This window comes from Centruroides vittatus, unplaced genomic scaffold (assembly GCF_030686945.1).
Source record: "Centruroides vittatus isolate TY-2023 unplaced genomic scaffold, ASM3068694v2 contig_958, whole genome shotgun sequence".
Classification (NCBI taxonomy): domain Eukaryota; kingdom Metazoa; phylum Arthropoda; class Arachnida; order Scorpiones; family Buthidae; genus Centruroides; species Centruroides vittatus.
In genome coordinates this window covers 431,254-451,573 of record NW_027122637.1, presented here as the reverse complement: position 1 = coordinate 451,573, position 20,320 = coordinate 431,254, and the positions used below count along the sequence as shown (strand labels likewise).

Below are 20,320 nucleotides of genomic sequence, written 5' to 3'. Positions count from 1 at the left end.
GGAATTCAATTAACAAAAAATAAGCATGTTACCCCATGAAAAATGTGGCATCTTTTCCATTTGTCAGGGTAAGATGCCTACGTTGTACGTGTTCTAGCATGTCTGATCAGGATCGGCGGTAGCTCACAATGGAAACTTTAGAACCTTAACTACATCACACATTAATTCCACAATTTTTAATAAATTCTATTTTAATTTTTAGTTTTAAAATGATTCTAGAAACATTTCACAACAAAAACTTCATTCTTATCTTGCTTTTATTTTTCTCAGATGTAGAAAACGAGGTAACAGTAGCCAACTACAGCTTTCCGCACTTAATATTGGCCCAACGATTCATCATACAAACATGACAATATCTGATGTCACCGTTTGAAAATATCAAAAAGTAGGCATCTTCCCCCGCTTACCATCTTACCCAGAATCACTCTATATGTTGCAGTCAAAACCAGTTTTTAGTTAGGATGCATTTTAACTAGTTTATACTGGATGTCTTTGTTAAAGCCCATTTCGTCTAGTTAAAACTAGAATTTACTGCTAGTCAGAAATAAATTTGAGTTAAAACTAGTTTTAACTAGACAAAACTGGTTTTAACAAAGACATCCAGTATAAACTAGTTTCAATTAGTTAAAACGCATTCTAACTAAAAACAGGTTTTGACTGTAACATATATATATATATATATATATATATATAAATGTTACTATTAGTTGCAAGATCTGTAATACAAGACTAAGAAAAATTTGTGCACTATAATGCTAAGTGATATTTTATACTTTACTAGAATTATATAACTTTAGAACTATATTTTTAAGTCATAAATTAGAAACTGAATTTATAAGCTTCCAAATTCATTTTCAAACAAAAATATGTTTGAATAATTACCATACAGAAATGTGAACTGGTGATGTATCAAATGCAGAAAAATTAAAAGGTACAGGATACTCAATATATTTTTTCCTTGTTTTTTCTTATTAAAATGTTATACAGATATTTTACACAATTAAAATAACCTTTTACTATCTTATTACACAATGATGCATCTTTACTTGTTATTTTTAAAAATAACTAGATGCATCATTATGATTTTAATACTATGAAATAGTAAATATATTAAATTGATTGTTTAATTAGCACTAAAGAGGAAACAAAAATATATAAAATGCATTTGTAACAATAAATTAAATAAATAAAAGTCATTATCATTGAAAACCTTTGAATGTTAAAAGTATTAACGTTCTCAAACTTACTTAAAAGGTTTACAGAGAAAAGAAAAATAGAATTTCAGCACCCCTTATCCACATTGACATGTAGATGTCATTAAATTAAATAATTTAATGTCACTTTGCTTGATTTTAAATTTTATGAATAAATTTTAAATGAAGAAATAGATATGCAGAATATTGTAACAATATGCATCATTCTAGAACTGAAAATGCTATATATTCAGAAAACAAAAGATTATTGTATTATGTTTAATTTTTATGCTTCATTCAATATTTTTCTTATCTTAATTTTTTTTATAAAAGAATTATTTTGAATAAATAATCAAGCTATAAACCAGGGATGAGCAACACGCGGCCCACGGGCCGCTTGCGGCCCGTTAAACATGTTCATGCGGCCCGCCAAGCATTTCTATAATTGAATTTATTTTATCGACTTTCTCCCATCAATATATTGTTATAAAATTAATTATAATAAAATGGTAGTACATACTAAACTGAAACAATTTTTTGTGACGAGTTACTCACTTGTCGGCGACTTGTTCAAACATGCAATACGAACGCGCCGCGTCTGTGCTTGTTTGTGTTTGCTTCTGTCACACAATCAGTCAGACTGGTAAGCTGTTAACTAGCAATTTTAGCAATTCTTGTGTTTCTTGAAAGGCGTGAGTTCAATATTATTGTCAAAAAGGTAATATTAGAGTTTTTTTATTCAAAATTAAGTTTTCCTACAAATTTTTTTAACTTTCAAATTTTTAATCCATAATAGCATGTCAGAAAAGCAAACAAAAAAACGGAAGGTTGCGGATGAGCACAGGCATTTCCAAGAAAAGTGGAAATTTGATTATTTTTTCACTTTCGTCAAAGATAAAGCTGTATGCTTGTAAAGGAGTCAATGTCCGATCATTAATTCTTGTTTTGGGGCGTTATTTTTATTTTGTTCTTTTCTTTTTCTTGGTTCCTTTTTTTTGTTGTTACGGACAAACTCCCAAGCACCAATGACCAAAAGAACAAAAAAAACGAAAATTTTTAACTTAGTTTGCATCGTTGCCCGATCCTGGAACATCATCCTATGTAAATTAGACAGTGCGGAGCTACACTGGATGAACAATTAAAAGCGGAACAGCCAGGACCAAAAGGAGAGAGAGCTTCAGGTGACCAAGGTGGTAAACGTCAGTGATAAGTTCGAGGAAATTGTGTTTGGCTGTACACTATTTATAGCTTGAGGAGGAGATAAAACGTTTTCTTTATTATGAGAAAGCTGTACAAGATTTTGATATTGTCTGTGGTTTGTGGAAATTATTAGTTTTAAATAAAGTCCTGGTCTGGTACTTGCCTCATTATTATGTAACCTATTGTTGTTTCCGAAAACGGTGAGTTACATAACTGGCGCCCGAACAGGGACCTTATGGGTCATAAGCAAGTTTTTTTTTTGAGTTTATTTCAGATCGAACCGTTAGTGTATTTGTTTTGTATGGACGAGAAAATAATGTCTGAGGAAGATTCCATTACTCGTGAAGAGTTCAGGACTTTACAAAACCAGCTGACAACGTTATCGCAGCAAGTCGCTGCACTGACGCAAAGTATGGCAAGTATCGCTTCTGCCTTATCTTTTAAGCAGGCGGAGCCGCCAGCCGAGAACCGACCCGATCCCAGGGAAGTGAGCCAAACCAGTCCGGGGGGAAGCATTCCCAATAGGCCGCCAACAGGTACATCTACTCCCCTCCCACCAGTGACACCAAATACCTCGGTGGTGATTGTCAATGCTCAACCTACGCCATCTAAAACATTTAACGGGACATCTGAATACCCGGCGGCCGACTTTATCCAAGATATGGAACAATATTTTTTCGTTAATCAGGTCTCAGCTAATCGTTGGGTTGATACAGCCGCCTTCTTATTAGAGGGTTCTCCAGCTAAATGGTGGAGAAACGATGGACGGAAAAGAGTAGGTAATAGCTGGCCTCTCTTTTCCCATTTACTTAAAGAATTGTATTCTCCTCTTACAGACGAAGTCGCTCTAGCAAAGAAATTATTCAGCCAATCGTATGATGGTATGTCTGGTGTCGAACAGTACATTTGGGACACTGTTCAGCTGTACCGTGCGTGGAAACCCTACTCCAGGGACGAAGAAATCGTCCAATGTATAACGACTCAAATGCCTTTAAATTTACGTGAGTATCTAGAAATTAGACATTGTTATTCTATTAATGACTTAGTGCGAACTGCCAAGGAGTACGAATTTCGGAGAAAGCCGACCAGTCACCGATCTGCGGAACGAACCGATAATTCGAGAGAAAGTTTACCTGAACGCGCACTAACTCAACCCCTTAGTGCGGAAAGAAAGCCTCAGACGACCCATAGAGTTCCGGTACGATGTTATACTTGTGGAATTACTGGGCATTATTCAAGGAACTGCCCCCAAAATAAGCGAGCCGGATACCAAACAGTTCCGAAAACGTCTGACCCTATACAGGACCAAGGTAAGAGGGGAACCCGGAAGTTAAACTAATACCGAGGCCAAGAAGGGGGGCTTGGTCCTCGAGGTATGAAAAATCCTCTCAACTGGGGCTAATACTAAAAACTAAAACAAACTTACCAGGACTAACATTGATTATTAACGATATAATGACTAGTGCTAGAATTGACACTGGTGCGGACCATTCGTTAATAAGTGCGGACATATGGCGCCAAATTATTCGAAAATCTCCGGGGATAATTCTTCGCCCAGGCCCTGATATTAAATTAGCCATAAAGGGCAGGTATTATAAAACAAAGGGCAGATTTGTGGCCAACCTTCGATTAAATGGCACCTTATTGTCCCATGAACTCGTTGTGATTGACGGACTTTTACTTCCATGCCTGCTCGGAAGAGACTTCCTACAGAAATATAAGGCAGTGTTGGATTTTAGTAACTCAGAAATGGAAATTACTATCCCCGAGACAGGGGTAGGGATTAAATACAACTTAAAGGAATTGCAGACGCCATTGAAAGGAGAAGAGTTAACAAAACTAAAAACTGTTTTGAATAAATTCTCACATATTTTTAGTGACCACCCTGGACTCACCAACTACGTAGAACATGCCATCGAGACGGGGGATGCCCCTCCAGTTTCGAGCAGACCGTATAGGTATTCGCCTGTAAAGCAAAAAGAAATGCAAAGGCAAATAGCAGAAATGCTAAAAGAAGGGATAATCAGACCTTCCAATTCGCCATGGGCGTCGCCTGTAGTGATGGTGAAGAAGAAGACGGGAGACTGGAGACTGTGTGTAGATTATCGTAAGTTAAATAGTATAACAGTAACAGATAGATTTCCTTTACCTATCATTTCAGATTTGTTGAAGTCGCTAAAAAAGGCCAAATTCATTACTACACTGGATTTGTCGTCAGGGTACTGGCAAGTACCGGTAAAAGAGGGCGATAGGGCCAAGACAAGCTTCATTACTAGCGAAGGACTCTACGAGTTTTTAGTAATGCCATTCGGATTAAAAAACGCACCGGCAACTTTTCAACGCCTGATGAATAAAATCCTGAATGGAATGAGGTCCCGCTATTGCGAGGTATATTTAGATGACATAATTATCTACTCGTCTACCTTTTCAGACCACCTTCAACACCTTGAGAACGTTCTGCGGCGACTGTCGGAGGCAGGCCTGACAATCAAACTAACCAAAAGTCATTTTTGTCGACCCGATGTACATTACTTAGGGTTCCATGTAACTGAAAAAGGGTTGTCCACAGACCAAGGTAAGGTGGAAGCAGTCAGACAATTTCCACAACCTAACAACACGAAGCAGCTAAGCACGTTTTTAGGTATGTGTAGTTGGTACAGCCGCTTTATTCCACATTATGCAACTATAGCCGAACCACTGTACTGTCTGCGACGAAAACGTATCAAATGGAATTGGAGTCCCGACTGTGAGAAATCCTTCCAATTATTAAAAGAGCACCTTATAACTGCTCCTGTTTTACAGCTACCTGAACCCAACGTCCCATTTGTACTCTACACCGATGCCAGCACCGTAGGACTTGGAGCTGTCCTCTGTCAAGACCGCCCCATAGCCTATGCAAGCCGAACCCTTCAAAAAGCTGAGAGAAATTATACAACGACTGAATTGGAATGCCTCGCCATCGTGTGGGCTGTGGAAAAGTTCCGCGAATACCTTGATGGGACGGACTTCACAGTAGTTACCGATCACGCAGCTCTGCGATGGCTACAGAGTTCGAAAAACCTTTCAGGTAGGCTAATGAGGTGGGCATTACGCCTACAAGAATTTAACTTTTCTATTAGACACAGGGGTGGCAAAGATAACCAGCTTCCGGATGCTTTATCTCGCTTACCACTCGAAGTGGACAACGTAAAGGAAACGGATCTTTCTACGAAGTTACTAACCATCGTAAGTATCACTAATAGAGAGGAAATAATCCAGGCACAGCGAAACGACGCCGAATGGAAGGAGTTGTATAAATACTTACAGGAGGGGGATTTACCCTCAGATCCAAAAATGGCATCCGAATTAATTGGTAAGTCACGACACTATGAAATTATTGATGATTTATTACATTACCATCGTAGGAAAAACGACAGAGGATGCCCGCGACCCGTAATTCCAAAGGCACTCAGGCCAGCAGTATTAAATGAATTACACGATCATCCGACGGCAGGGCACCTCGGATCGAGAAAAACGGTCAAAAAAATCGGGCAAAGATGTTATTGGCCCGGTATGAATAAGGAGATTAAACGATATGTATCCAGCTGCCACACCTGCCAAACTACTAAATGGATACAACAAAAACCTGCAGGGTTCCTGCAAAGTACGAAAACGTCAGAACCAGGGGAGAAAGTAGGTATTGACATAGTAGGACCGTATCCTAGATCTAAAAGAGGTAATGCCTATATGCTCGTAATAGTTGATTACTTTAGCAAATGGGTGGAATTATTCCCACTAAAAGACATTACAGCACCTACTGTTGTAAATTGTTTTGTTAATGAATTTTGTTGCCGATACGGCATGCCGAAAAATCTAGTATCCGACAACGGACCCCAATTCATCTCAAGACTTATGAGTGAGGTATGTGAGAAACTAGCTATAAACCACATATTAACTACTCCTTATCACCCACAGTCGAACTTCACGGAGCGAGTGAATAGAACCTTAGGCAGAATGATCGCAGCATACGTAAAGAAAAACCATAGGGATTGGGATCTACACCTCCAGAAGTTAGCTCTTGCTGTACGTACCAGTGTACAAGATTCTACGAAATTTACACCCTCGAAATTACACCTCGGCAGAGACATAACACTTCCTTGGGATCGTCTCATAAATCTGCCTAACCAACCTCAAAGTGTAGAAGAAAAATATGACGAACTTCAAAAGATTCTAGAACAAGCACAGAGAAACATAAGAAAGGCTCAACGCCAACAAGAAAGAACGTATAATCTAAGACGGCAGCCACTCTCATATAAGGTGGGTACACCTGTATTATTAAAAACTCATCCAATTTCTTGTTCTCCCAAACGTTTTAGTGCAAAATTTGCCCCGAAATGGTCTGGACCTTATGAAATTTCCAAGGTGATATCGCCATTAGTCTACGAACTACAGGACCCCGCTACAGGAGCCAAACATGGACGACATCATATATCAAACCTTAAGAAATACAACTTATTTCCAACCGTATCACCAGTTCCTCTTGATCAGACGTCACCAGCACCCCGACGACTCCGGCCCCGAAAGAAAATAGACTACCGACAGACTGCCAAACGGAGGTCTAAGAAATGAATAAAGAAAACAATAGCACCGATAATGGTTACAATTTATTGTCAATCATCGATGTTAGGAAACTGTAAATCTCCTCCTCATCGACAAATATCTACAACAACAGCTTTATTACCAATATTACGGCACCAGGACGGGCACCCTTACTGGTATATAATATTTTTCAAACCCTATAAAAGAAATATCCAGTATTTCTTTTTTTTTTAAGAGGGGAGGGGTGTAAAGGAGTCAATGTCCGATCATTAATTCTTGTTTTGGGGCGTTATTTTTATTTTGTTCTTTTCTTTTTCTTGGTTCCTTTTTTTTTGTTGTTACGGACAAACTCCCAAGCACCAATGACCAAAAGAACAAAAAAAAACGAAAATTTTTAACTTAGTTTGCATCGTTGCCCGATCCTGGAACATCATCCTATGTAAATTAGACAGTGCGGAGCTACACTGGATGAACAATTAAAAGCGGAACAGCCAGGACCAAAAGGAGAGAGAGCTTCAGGTGACCAAGGTGGTAAACGTCAGTGATAAGTTCGAGGAAATTGTGTTTGGCTGTACATTATTTATAGCTTGAGGAGGAGATAAAACGTTTTCTTTATTATGAGAAAGCTGTACAAGATTTTGATATTGTCTGTGGTTTGTGGAAATTATTAGTTTTAAATAAAGTCCTGGTCTGGTACTTGCCTCATTATTATGTAACCTATTGTTGTTTCCGAAAACGGTGAGTTACATGCTTAATATGCTCAGAGACTGTGTCGACATTAAAAGAATATAACATAAAAAGGCATTACGATACAAAACATGAACAACAATATAAAAACTTAACAGGACAACTCCAGATAGATAAGTTTAATCAAATGGAGAAAAACTTGGGAAACCAACAGGCTATTTATAAAAATCAAGCTATTTTACCAAATACGGCAGTAAAGGCTAGTTTTGTTGTCAGTCAAATATTGGCAAAAAAAATGAAACCCTTTGTGGATGGAGAGATGATAAAAGAATGTCTGACTGCTGTTGCAGAAATAGCATTTCCTGATAAAATAAATATTATTTCAAACATTAGTTTATCAAGATTCACCATTGCAAGGAGAATTGAAGACTTGTCCGAGAACATAGCAACAACGCTTCGTGAACGCATTGCAAAATTCGAATACTGTTCTTTGGCACTTGATGAGAGTTGCGATATTAGCGATACAGCACAACTGGCTATATTTTTACGTGGTATTGACACCAAATTTAATATTACCGAAGAATTGTGTTCACTAATTCCAATGCAAGGGACCACAACCGGCAAAAACCTGTATGATGAACTATGTCTGTGTTGGAAAATTTTTCAATTTCATTAGAAAAGATTATTGGTATATCGACAGATGGAGCACGAGAGCAATGTCAAGCATGGAGGTAGGAGTATCGGGAAGGCTATTTCAAGACATTAAGAAGGTCGCAGGAAGGGAAATATTCGTTAACCACTGCATAATTCACCAGGAAAATTTGTGTGCGAAAAGATTGAGTTTGCCAAATGTCACAGTACCAATAATTAAACTAATCAATTTTATACAGTCGCACGCGTTCAATCACTGTGAATTTAAAGAATTCCTGATAGATTTAGAAACTGAATATGGCAATGTGGTTTTTAATACCGAGGTACGTTGGCTTAGTAGAAGTGCAATGCTAAAAAGAGTATACAACTTAAAAAGCGAAATACAATTGTTCTTGGATATGAAGGGATATGCCTTTCCTCATTTTGGTAATAAAGAATGGAAGTGCGATTTTGGGTTTCTTATCGACATGACTCAGCATCTCAATGATCTTAATGTGGAACTTCAAGGCAAAGGACAGTTTATTCACAATTTGTATGATAAAATTCAGGGCTTTGAGCGCAAATTAAAATTGTGGAAACAGCATCTTTTGCAGAATAATGTGTCTCACTTTCCACATTTAGAAAAACGTTACTACTTCTCAAAAATACGCACAATATATAGACATTTTAATCAACGAATTTCAATTACGATTCCAAATGTTCAAAGCTGAGAAGACAGCGGTTTCCATGAAAATGTTTTCCTCGCCATTTAATATCGATGTGGATACAGTTCCCGAAGACTTTCAAATGGAAGTGATTGACATACAGAATAATACCGATTTAAAAAATGTATTTTTCTCAGTAAACATCAAAAATTTTTATAAATCTTATGTGAGCCCTGAGAAATTTCCGCTTTTGAAGAAAAATGCAAAGCAAATGATGTCTCTGTTCGGAAGTACGTATGTTTGCGAACAATTATTTTCAACCATGAAATTAATCAAAAATGACCACCGATCAAGACTGAGTGATGCACGATTAGAAAGCTGCGTACGTGTAGCTACGTCATCAATTCCGGCTGATATTGATCAGCTTGTATCAAAAAAACAGTGCCAAATTTCTCATTAAAAATTTCAAGTAAATTCGTTTTTCTGTTCTTTTCTTGTTCATTTTTATTTTGCATTAAAATTTGTATATGAAATCTTTACTTTTTTTAAATTTTATATTTTTTTATTCTAATGTTTATTATAAATAAAGTTTTGTAAATTATTAATAAGTATTACTTTATGTGCGGCCCGCCAAAAAATTTTAGAATTTAAATTGGCCCGTTGATTAAAAAGGTTGCTCACCCCTGCTATAAACATATTTGTATACAGTTTTATTTTTTAATTTTTCTAGACTTTTTTTTCTATATTGTTTTATAGTTGACTCGAATCTAACATCAATAGTTTCTTTTCTTCTGAAGTGATAAATCTTAATTTATGGTTCTGATTGAAATAAATGTCCTTATGTAAATAATGTAATTAATGTACAGTACTTTTGATTAAAAATATCACTTTGGGCTATTTCATATTAACTGTTAACTATCGAAACATTCACATCAGGGGCACTTCGGGCATGTGCCCTTCTTTGTTGTCAGGTTGCCCTTTTCTTAATCTCCAAGGGAGTTCTAAGGTTTCATTTTATTTTTAAATTAGTTACTAATTTAAAAATAAAATTAAACCTTTACTCATTTTTATCACAAAAGACTCTTTTACTGATGACAAAATTATAGTAAAAATTTTGTTCTAGTGGCTTGTGATTGTTCAGTCAAGTACCAAGATACCATTGTATTTGATTAACATAATTTTGATATATGCAGTAACATATAGTAACTAATTAACTGTGTTAAATGTGTTAATATTTTATATAATATACAGTATATATATATATACTGTATATTTTATACAATGGTACATACGATGCCATTTTTTATAGCTTGTGCCTCCCATATTTTATAATCTATGGGCACTGCTGATTCATATAAATACAAAATGTAATTATAAATAAATTTTAAAATAGGGATTAGGATTTATATTATAAAGATTATCAGTAACATATAAAAAAACTATAGTGCATGAAGCTACCATTATGTTCCCAATCAACTTTTGATAATTCTTCTGAAGCTTTTAACTGTAACTTCTGCTTTAACTTTTCTCGTTTTTGTTGCAATTCTTGTTGTTTGTTCAACAAAATATGAATTTCCTGTTCCAATTGTTGAAGTTGTTCTTCAACATCATTTAACTCATCTTCAATATCTGTAAATTTAAAAACAAATTTCAAATTATGATAAATTCTGTTTAAAATAATTACATATTTTTAAGATTTATATCATAAATAAATAAAATTCAAAACTATAAAGTAATCAAATATTATGTAATAAAAATAAATTAGATCCAAATAAAGTAATAAAATTAACGAATAAGTAAAAATTAGATTCATTATCTTAGGCTTATAAGATCATCTTTCTATCTATTCTGATATGATGATAATCCATTATTTTTCTTATATATAATTAGCAATCTGCAAATACTATATTTATATTATATTAATACAGGTTTACAACACACACACACAACCTAATGTTTATATGAATAAAAAAATATGTATATTTAATTACAACTCATTATTTTTAATTATTTGTGAATTAAGTGGAATAAGAATGATATTGCATACATAAAATTTCATAACATAAAGAAGAAATGGAAAAAGCAACCAGATATAGCCTGCTGACTTAATCAGTATAGTACCAATTTTTGAGCTTGTGTTCCAATTTCAAATACATACCAAATTTTGTACTGATTTTAAAGTTGCAAAGATTTAGAAGGAAAAAATGCCAAGCAGTTCCCCAGCAAACATTATGTCTCTTCCACCTAAAATGGCTACAAGCAAGAGGAGTTTTTCAATCTTTCTCTCAAACCCTGCCTTTTCTCTACGATTACATTATAAGTCTCCAATCCAACATATCATCATACAGACAATATTAGTTGTGGTTGTATATATCATAAGAGTAGGAAATTTTAATGCCTTTAATAAAGTATCATTAACTGCAAGATACTTATTCAGAATACCAGTACAACCTCTGAACAGATAATCTATTATATTTTAATACAATGAAATATCTATTTAGTGGTGTCTAAAATACATTAGAAATTTTAGACTAAATTAATTAATATTTAAATATGCTTACATTTATATTAATAATTGAATGAATTCTGCAAAACATCATGAAAGTTTTAATTATATATTGATCTTTAGCATTATTTTATGCATTTATTTTAGCATTATTGGGATTTTCAAATGAGAATGCCATGCCCCTAATGCAATATTTAATATTAATTAATGCAAACAATAATGTTATAGTATATACTTCTGTATACATATAGAAATGTTCATTTACTAAAATGGTAAAATTGCAGATCTGAATGACCCTGCTGGGACCTTACAGAGCTGTAGACCATAATCTTAGGAGCAAAAAAGTCAAAGATACCCCTACGTGCGATCCTTTGCAAGATATTAGCCTCTAAATACTAAACCCAATGCAACAGTTCCAGTCACCATCTTGGTTGCAGACATCATGTTTGTATGTGGCACTGGGAACCATAACACTAACCAGTGCCTATAACATAAAGAAGAAATGCATTAACTTCTACTGACCAAAAACAGTTTTTACCTAGAAACAGTATTGCTGCCTATTCTCCATGCTCTGAGGTGCTTGCTATCGCTAGTATCTCACCTGTAAAACTATATAACATCAAATACTTCACGAACAGTCAAGTGAACTATTCAAAGCTGGCATAATCAGATGGGCTAAACAGTTAAATGCAAGTCTTAGCAGAGTGCACAGCACGACTTCCAATTGTGTCCCTGCCCAGAAAGTAGGCCGATTTTGGAAGGTTGTATCTTGCAAAGGGTTGCAGGAGAAATATGGTTCCTTTGACTTTTTTGCTGCTACAGATATGGACTACAGCTCTGTTAAAATCCCAACCATCTCATTTGGAGCTTGAATCGAGCCTTTATTTTCACGGTCGAGAAATAAAAACATGTCTGATTTTAAATATAGAAAAGTTGATCACTTTACCTATTACATACACATCCTCTTCAAATTATAAATTTATAATTCCACTAATATAGAAATAAAAACATCGTTATTAATGTTTATTATTATTATTATTATATTATATATACATATTTATTGCATTTGTCGTTATCTTCGGTAAAACACGTGTACGGACAGAGGATAATAAGTGTTTATTTAGAAACCAAAGATAATCATTATGTTTTCGTTTTGTCAAAATTTATAAATTGTCAAATCATCATCGGCGAAAAGGAAAATAAATAAACGATACTTTTTCTTACCCGAAGACATTTCCGACGTGTAATAAACAAATATATTCTGTAGAAAATCAGAAACGATCACAATTACTTTCAGAATTTAATGCCATAGTTTCGCGCTCTCGTTCGTATATGACTCCATACTAAAGCATGGTTTTCTGAAAAATGCCCTCTAGTGAGTAAATATAAAAACATGTTTTTATTTACCGTATTTTACGGACTATAAGACGCACTTTTTTCTTCGAAAAATTGCCTCCAAAATTCAGGTGCGTCTTATAGTCCGTAGCATCTTATAGGTATTTTTTTAAAAACTGCTTAAAAATTAAGGTGCGTCTTATAGTCTCTAAAATACGGTATATACAGTAGAGCGTCGTTTATCCGAATCAATTGGGTGGACTGGAATTGTTCGGATAACCGATTATGTACGAAAAAATATATTAACCTATCCGATGATGAAATTTTTCTCCGTTGCGTGTCTCTTCGTGTAGAATTTTCGTCGATTTTAAGCCTAACAAAAATTTTTATAATAATAATCGAGGCTATTGTATCGTTAAAAATTATTTCTTTATTTTGTACAAACAAAATAAATATATTGAAAAATATAAAAACAAAAAAATTATACTTTAGAAGTTAATCTAGTGTCAAAAACGTTCGACTCAGCACGACACAGTCCGACTGGAAATCTTTCGGTTAACCGGTTTTCGGATAAACGATGCTCTACTGTATTTATTTATATACCAGGCATGTTCGGAAATTAAGGATACGAGGCGAGTAGAAAGCCGAGAAAAATTATTTTTTCCAGTTTTCTGTTAGGACACTGCAAAAACATTTAATTGTATCATCGTTATTCTTGCAGACAGTTTGATTATTATAGGTCGTGACGGAGGTCGAATGTTAAAGTTCGACCTAAAATGGGAGATTTCGGGGGGAAAGGTCATCTCATGTCAAATCAATGAGAAAATTTTTCATTGTAAAAACGTAAACAAACGAGCGCGTGCTACCCGACATTCGAAATATGACCAAGCTTTCGCCAAATTTTTTTATGCCAATTTTTTCCCTATTTTTCTGGAAAAATTGACCCTACATATCTTAACGTATTATACCTTATACAAAAATTCTTTTCAAAAAACAATTAATAACGATAGTATATTTCGGATCCCCATTGTAAGTCTATGGGAAAAATTCCGATTGAGTTCTATTAATTATTTTGGTGGGTTTTTGTTTTGTTAAATGTAGGTTTATTTTAAACTATATTAAAAGTGGCACTTGTAAATAACCCTACCGCGTCGACCTTTATTATGTAAGGTAAGGAAGTTTTAGAACAAAGATAAGAATTGACTGCTTATGAAGAGTGAATAGTCGCTTTAACTCACGGCCTCCATTGATTTAACACGAGTTCTCGAGCCATCGCTTCGCTTCAATGGGGGTGGCGAAGATCTCCTAGTTTAAATTAGTTTTGAATTATACGTTTCTAAATTTGTACCTCTTCCGTGTGTATATCTAATTTGACATTTTCGAAAATAAACTAAATTCTGTCCGTCCTTTACCGAGTAAACTACTTTGAATTTTGGACCAAAACAGCTCTGAATCTATTCATTTCTAATGGCGTTTATTAGGCCGAAACAAACTATGAAATATTGTACTATATGTAGCCAAGTCAACGAGCCAGAATATACTACATAGAGTGGCTGTGACTTTAGATACAATGCTCTTGATGGCAACGACTGGTACTATCGATCACCATTTTAAGTCAAAACATCTAAGTCTATAGCACGTGTTGGGCAGGATTGTCGCTTTAGAATCTATTTTTCTCATCTGAATCTAGATTTGAGATTTAGTCGATTAGATAAGTGGTATATTAATAAATCTAGATTGTGTTATCTCGAATTTAGCTATATTTTAGATTTTATTAGGGCTGTGGAATCGGTAGATTTTTACACGACTCCGACTCAAACCAGGGGGGACTTGTTAACAAAGTAGGCCCGAAAATTCTGACGTCATCACGTGACTTCAGAATATAATCTTCAATAAATATAGTTCTGATAAAGATAAAACGTAGAAATTTTTTTATTCCAAAGCTAAAATACTCTTCCAAGTAATGACATAGTAAATATATATATATGTATTCGATAATTTTTACTTTTCCATCTGTTATATATAAGAGAGGAAAAGTGTAGTGATCGGTCAAAAATGATCTCACTCCAAATTTTTGCATTTTTGGACTCGGAACACTTCGAAATGTCGAGATATGCACAACTTGTGGGTTTTTTTTCTGTATGTACGAATGTTAGACTATATGGGAGGACGATCTTGAATTGGAGTCGGATGGTTAACACAGGAGTTATTAAACTTTAAAATGGTTGAACTAAATTGATTGATACACATTCTAACATCCGTGCGTACAGAAAAACCCCCGAATGCTTTTGCACTTCTCTGTTTTAAGGCTTCCCGAGTCCAAAAGAATAAAAATCTTGGGAAATCATTTTTTGACTGATCGTCATTCTTTTCCTTTGTTATAGGCCTATACAGTAGACCCCATGACACGGGTTTATATAACACGGATTCGTATAACACGGCGAAAAAATTGCGATTGTATTCGTATAACACGCTAAAAGAGACTCGTATAACACGGTGAAACGTCATCGCCGACTCGTGTCGCGACAGGATTGGTCGAATCTGGACCAATAGCAGATATTGTACAAACCATTGAGTTTAAACCAGCACTGGACCTACTAAAAAAGATTTATTATTCAACTATTAATGATGTCTCCAAAGTTAAGTTATTTTTCTGCGAAAAATTCGCTGATCAGGAAACACGCGCCCGCCGTTCGATGAGCCGCTCCGCTATAAAAACAAACTTAAGCAATGGCGTCGTCGAACGGTGCATACTCGGTAAGTAATCCTACAATTTTTTGTTTATAGCATAGTTAAATGGATTATTCCCAAAAAATTATACATGTTTTGGAAATGTTGAGTCAAATTAGTCTAGAATCGGTTAATTTTATGGAAGAAAACTTTTCAAATAGCCGTAGCCCTAAACTGCACACGTGCCGGGCTGTGATTGGCTCATGTATTTAAGTGACTCGTACAACACGGATTCATATAACACAAAACGTATCTACCGTGTTATAGGGGTGTCTACTGTACTGTATAACAGCCAGGAAAGTAATAATGACGACGATTCTGATTAGTTTTTAAAAATACAAAATGAAACGATTTTAAAAATTAATTAAACATTAAAATTTGACGGATCTACTGAATATATAATATAAATTCACATTTATTGACTTGTTTGATGATGGCAATGGTATTTGGTAAGCACGTATGAAAAAAAATAGTAAGTACATTCCTACACAAACAAATTAGTTTAATAAAAATGTTGTACATGATATACGAGTATATTGGGTAATATATAACTATACAGATACATTCAACTAAGTCAAGAATGAGAAATATAACATTTAGACTGGTAAAGAAAAAGGTTGCGTATTTTGCCATGTTGATTAATTTATTTCAACGACAAAAAGCACAGGAGTTATTAAACTTCAAACAGGGTGAACAAAATTGTGCCCCTCCCACACACTAACATCTATACATATAGAAAAAAAATTCAAATATTTTTGCATTTCTCGAGGTTTCAAGATGCCCTAGTCCAAAAATGTAAAAATCTTGGGTGTCATTTTTGACTAATTGCCATACTTTCCGTTGTTATATGTAACAGCCGGAAAAGTAAAAACAGCAATCGACAATGATGCTCCTAGTACGAATACCGAAAGAGCAGTTTGTTGAATAATTTTCAAGACATCATTTGTAAACTGTCAGCCTTTGTTAACGGTTTGATCATGCACTTCTGTGTTTTTATTAAATATAAGTTTTCTATTGTTTTTTATTAAATACATTTCGATGTTTTTTTCACTTTGTATTAACAAAGTAATAAAAGCAAAACATGATTCAAATTACACGATTTTCTATACAAAGGCTCAACAATATTTTGCCCGACACCGTAGAAAGTAGATATAGTCCAATCAGATAAACCTAAAGAAGGTGTATGAAGTTTTGCGAGAATTATTTTGTCTATGACCTTTTCAGAAAGTAATAGTATTCAAATGTAGGCCTAGTCTTTATTCGAAAAGCTTTCTTGAAATTTGTCTCTAAAGTTAATAGTGGATTCGTCGTTGTTAATCTTTTATAAATTAAATAGGATCAAACCTATTTCATAACTTTTATATTTCTACACTACTTGTTTTCATTTTTGACTTCCCCCCTCTAAAAAGGGCCTTTCTTCCAGACTCATGGAGAATTCGGCCGGGTGGTAAGGGACGAGGTCCGACATATCCGAGACACTTAAATAATTTCCAGAGTCGCTCTCCCTGATTCGATCCGAGTCTCCCAGAACGGTAAGCCGACATCTTAATCGCCTCGACTGTAGGGTAGTCTATTTCTATCTGTGTTATTCGGGAATTAATATTGTTTCTTATCTCTTTCTCAAACTCGTGTAATTTTGTCAGTATGTGCGGTGTGTGAGGTTTGCCGAACGACTGCGTTAGTCAGAATGTCGCGCGGTCACGATCCACGTGTGGGAGTGAAAGAAACTCTCAAGAGACAGGTTTTCATTCGTAACCCGTTTATATAACAAAAGGTGCTTACAACTACAATATACTTTTATCAGCGGCGGCGTTCGAGTCTTCTGGGCCTTCTCTCGGAATCGAAAGTCCACAAGAAAAGTCCTCCGATGTTTCGCAGGAGTATGATGGCCCCGGGGCGCACTGTTCAGCTTCTCGAGGGAAAGTTCCGGACGTAGGGACGATTCCGATTACAGGTGACAAATCCAAGGGAGTGGGTGACCTTCCAAAAGAGATGTAATCCAACTGCCGAAGATCACGGGAAAAAAACCCCGTCGTAAAATCGCGAGACAAAGCTCTAAGAGCCAAGAACCGAGAGAACTAATGACCGAGAGAACGTCACATCCCTTTTTCTCAGGGTTTTTATAACTTTCTTTTGAGTCCCAGATCGAACATTCCGATAGGTCGATGTCGATTTGCCTCCGCTCTCTAATTGGTCCCCCCCCTCGTTACGCATTGTAACGAGATCGGAACCCCGGTCGTCGGATGAGTCAACATCGACTGACAATTCGATTCCTACCGAAGATGTTCGATCTAAGTACTCAAATTCATCTATTGTTTCAACCTGAGAAGAATAACTTTCTCAGAAATTTCTACAGACATGTCCTTTTATGGACATGTAATATTCACTTTTCGTTTAACTATTTTTTTTCTTGTCTGACGGTTTCTTTTTACAACGTTAATTTATAATAACAACAATTATTATTATTTGCTTCTATACAAAAATTACAAAAAAAAATTTTCTTATTTGCACAAATAGTAGGCCCACTTCCGAAGCTTCACAGGGCTCTCCGCCATTTTTAAAATGTTGCTGTGGAGTAGCGACATTTTACCTGAGAGCGTTGTACGCTGTCAGTTCATTCTCCGCTTGCTTTTCTCGCGCCCGTTTGGTTTCGCGTGACATCACATGACTATATCCGAAGGTTTCTACAAATGATCAAATAACAATCACGGTTACATCGAATAACAAATTTTTAACAAATTATAAATTTTTCCGACAATTTTAACTTTTACATTTAAGTTCTATGCTACATTTCTTTCCTTTTTTTTGTGCAACGTTTACGAACATTTGGTGTTGTATTTAATTCGATTTGAACATTTAAATTACATTTGTCGGTACGCAAACATTTTATGTTTGTAGACTGAGCAATTCATAACAATCACCATATTCCATTTCCATTTCTGAAAAAGCCGAAAAAGGGGTTTTAAAATTGAATATGTCCACGTTTCTTTTCAGGTTCTTGGGAACACAAACAGGGATTCGATATTTAGTTCAATCGGTCTGTCACATGCAAAATGTAGAAGCTACTTCCGACGCACGTGGACATGTAGAGTCCGAAGATCACGTGTCATCTGTAGGTGTGCTTTTCTTCCTTTCTCTCGAAGTTTTCCAACAAAAAGGTTTTTCTTCCTTTTTTGGACATTTGGAGTGGACTACTCCATTTCCGTTCTGAATCGTATGAGTATGATGGGGTGTCTGCACAGACAGTGAAAGTTTGTGTGTTCCCCATTTTCTCCTCAGACATACCAGTTTTCTAGATGTCAGTCTTCTGAACAAGAGACAGTTATCTGTCATCGGAGTTGATGCAGATTACCACTAATCGAGGTCATGTAGTTCGAAGATGACAATTTCTTCAATTTTGACTCATTCTGTTGAAAGTTCGACGTTTCTTGGACCTTTTCTGATGATGATTTCAACTTTCTCTTTTCGAATATCGTCATTTTCTTCCGAATCGGTTCTTTTGACGGTTGCTTTGGTTGTGACAGACAGTTGTTTTGCACGCGTTTAAAAATGGGAGGGAAAAATTTTCCTCATATTCCGATTATATAAATTACTCAATCTATGACAGATATTTGCGCTCGTGTTTCTCTCGCGACAATTTTAAACTCGTAAAACGCTGGTGTACACAGAAAATTTCACGTTCAAGGTTTACAAAGTTGACATAACTAATAGTTCTGGGTTCGCGACATAAAAATAAAAATCCCGTTTTTTTGCCTCTAATCAAAACTTTCATTTATATTTTAATCGTCAATGACTCCTCCTCTTTTTCTTATGATAGTCTCTTTTGCTGGGTGATAGAGACTACCATTTACAATCTTTGAAGAGTCCGATAGGTGTAGGTGGCGGCAAGCGCTCATGACCCTGGCTTTGTGGTAAAGTCCTACTTTTTTCCGCGTCTGTTCCCATCGCGTCAATCGGTAGTGTGATTTTTGACGAGGTCGGAAGAACCCATGGATATTCTTGCACAGATCCCCGACTTCTAAGGGCATAATTATGTGAAGGTTGTGCAGTGGATGTCTGTTGGTTGCGTACTAGCGTTTCTGTTGTGTCTAGTTGGTCCGGCTGAATTGATTCTAAAATAAATTCATCCCAAGGGTCTCTAGATATAGGCAACTGATGTTCTGAGGCGGATGACTCGGTAGCCTTTGCTTCGGACTTAGTTTCGTCCGTCGCAAAAGATCCGAATTCCATACGCGCCAAAGCGGGCTTCATCCGGTTAGCGTGAGTGTGCATCCTTTTCCCGTTATGCACATGCTGGACGATAAAGTCGACCGGACTTGTCTCCGCTACTATCCTATAGGGTCCTTGCCATCTTGGAGCTAGTTTTCGCTTTAATCCCGATGGAACCGTTACTTCCGTTACGAAAACTCTGTCGCCTATAGAAAATTTGTAGGGCTTATTCCTTCGCTGTTGATACGCATTTCTATCCAGTGCGGCTTTTTCTGCATGTTCTTGGGCCAGCTTGTGTGCTATCGCTAGTCTCGCCCTCAGTTCGCTTGCATAATTTTCGCTAATATCGTAACTCGGTCGGTTGGGTTCAGTTACGACATCAAATGGATAAATTGGGTCTCTTCCGTACACTAAATAATATGGCGTCTCGTTGGTACTGGAATGAACGGTGGTGTTGTACGCGAATAGGGCGTAAGGAACCATTTCATCCCAATTGCGCTGGTCTTTATCTACATAATGCGTTAGTATATCTATTAAGGTTTTGTTTAAGCGTTCCACCATGCCGTTGCATTGTGGGTGGTATGCAG

At 35.9% G+C, this 20,320-nt stretch overlaps 1 protein-coding gene across 2 annotated transcripts in view; it reads right to left on the bottom strand.

Annotated features, from left to right (window-relative positions):
• LOC136985292 (ATP-dependent DNA helicase Q1-like) overlaps nucleotides 1–12,801 on the bottom strand; it is a 52,019-nt gene extending 39,218 nt beyond the window's left edge. For both annotated transcript variants that reach the window (XM_067282539.1, XM_067282540.1), the window contains exons 1-2: nucleotides 12,684–12,801; nucleotides 10,412–10,582 (exon numbers count right to left, since the gene is read on the bottom strand). In XM_067282539.1, the coding sequence (XP_067138640.1) occupies nucleotides 10,412–10,582; nucleotides 12,684–12,693 (181 nt within the window). In that variant the 5' untranslated portion in view covers nucleotides 12,694–12,801. The remainder of the gene's footprint in view (nucleotides 1–10,411; nucleotides 10,583–12,683) is intronic.
• Between the last annotated feature and the right edge of the window lie 7,519 nt (nucleotides 12,802–20,320).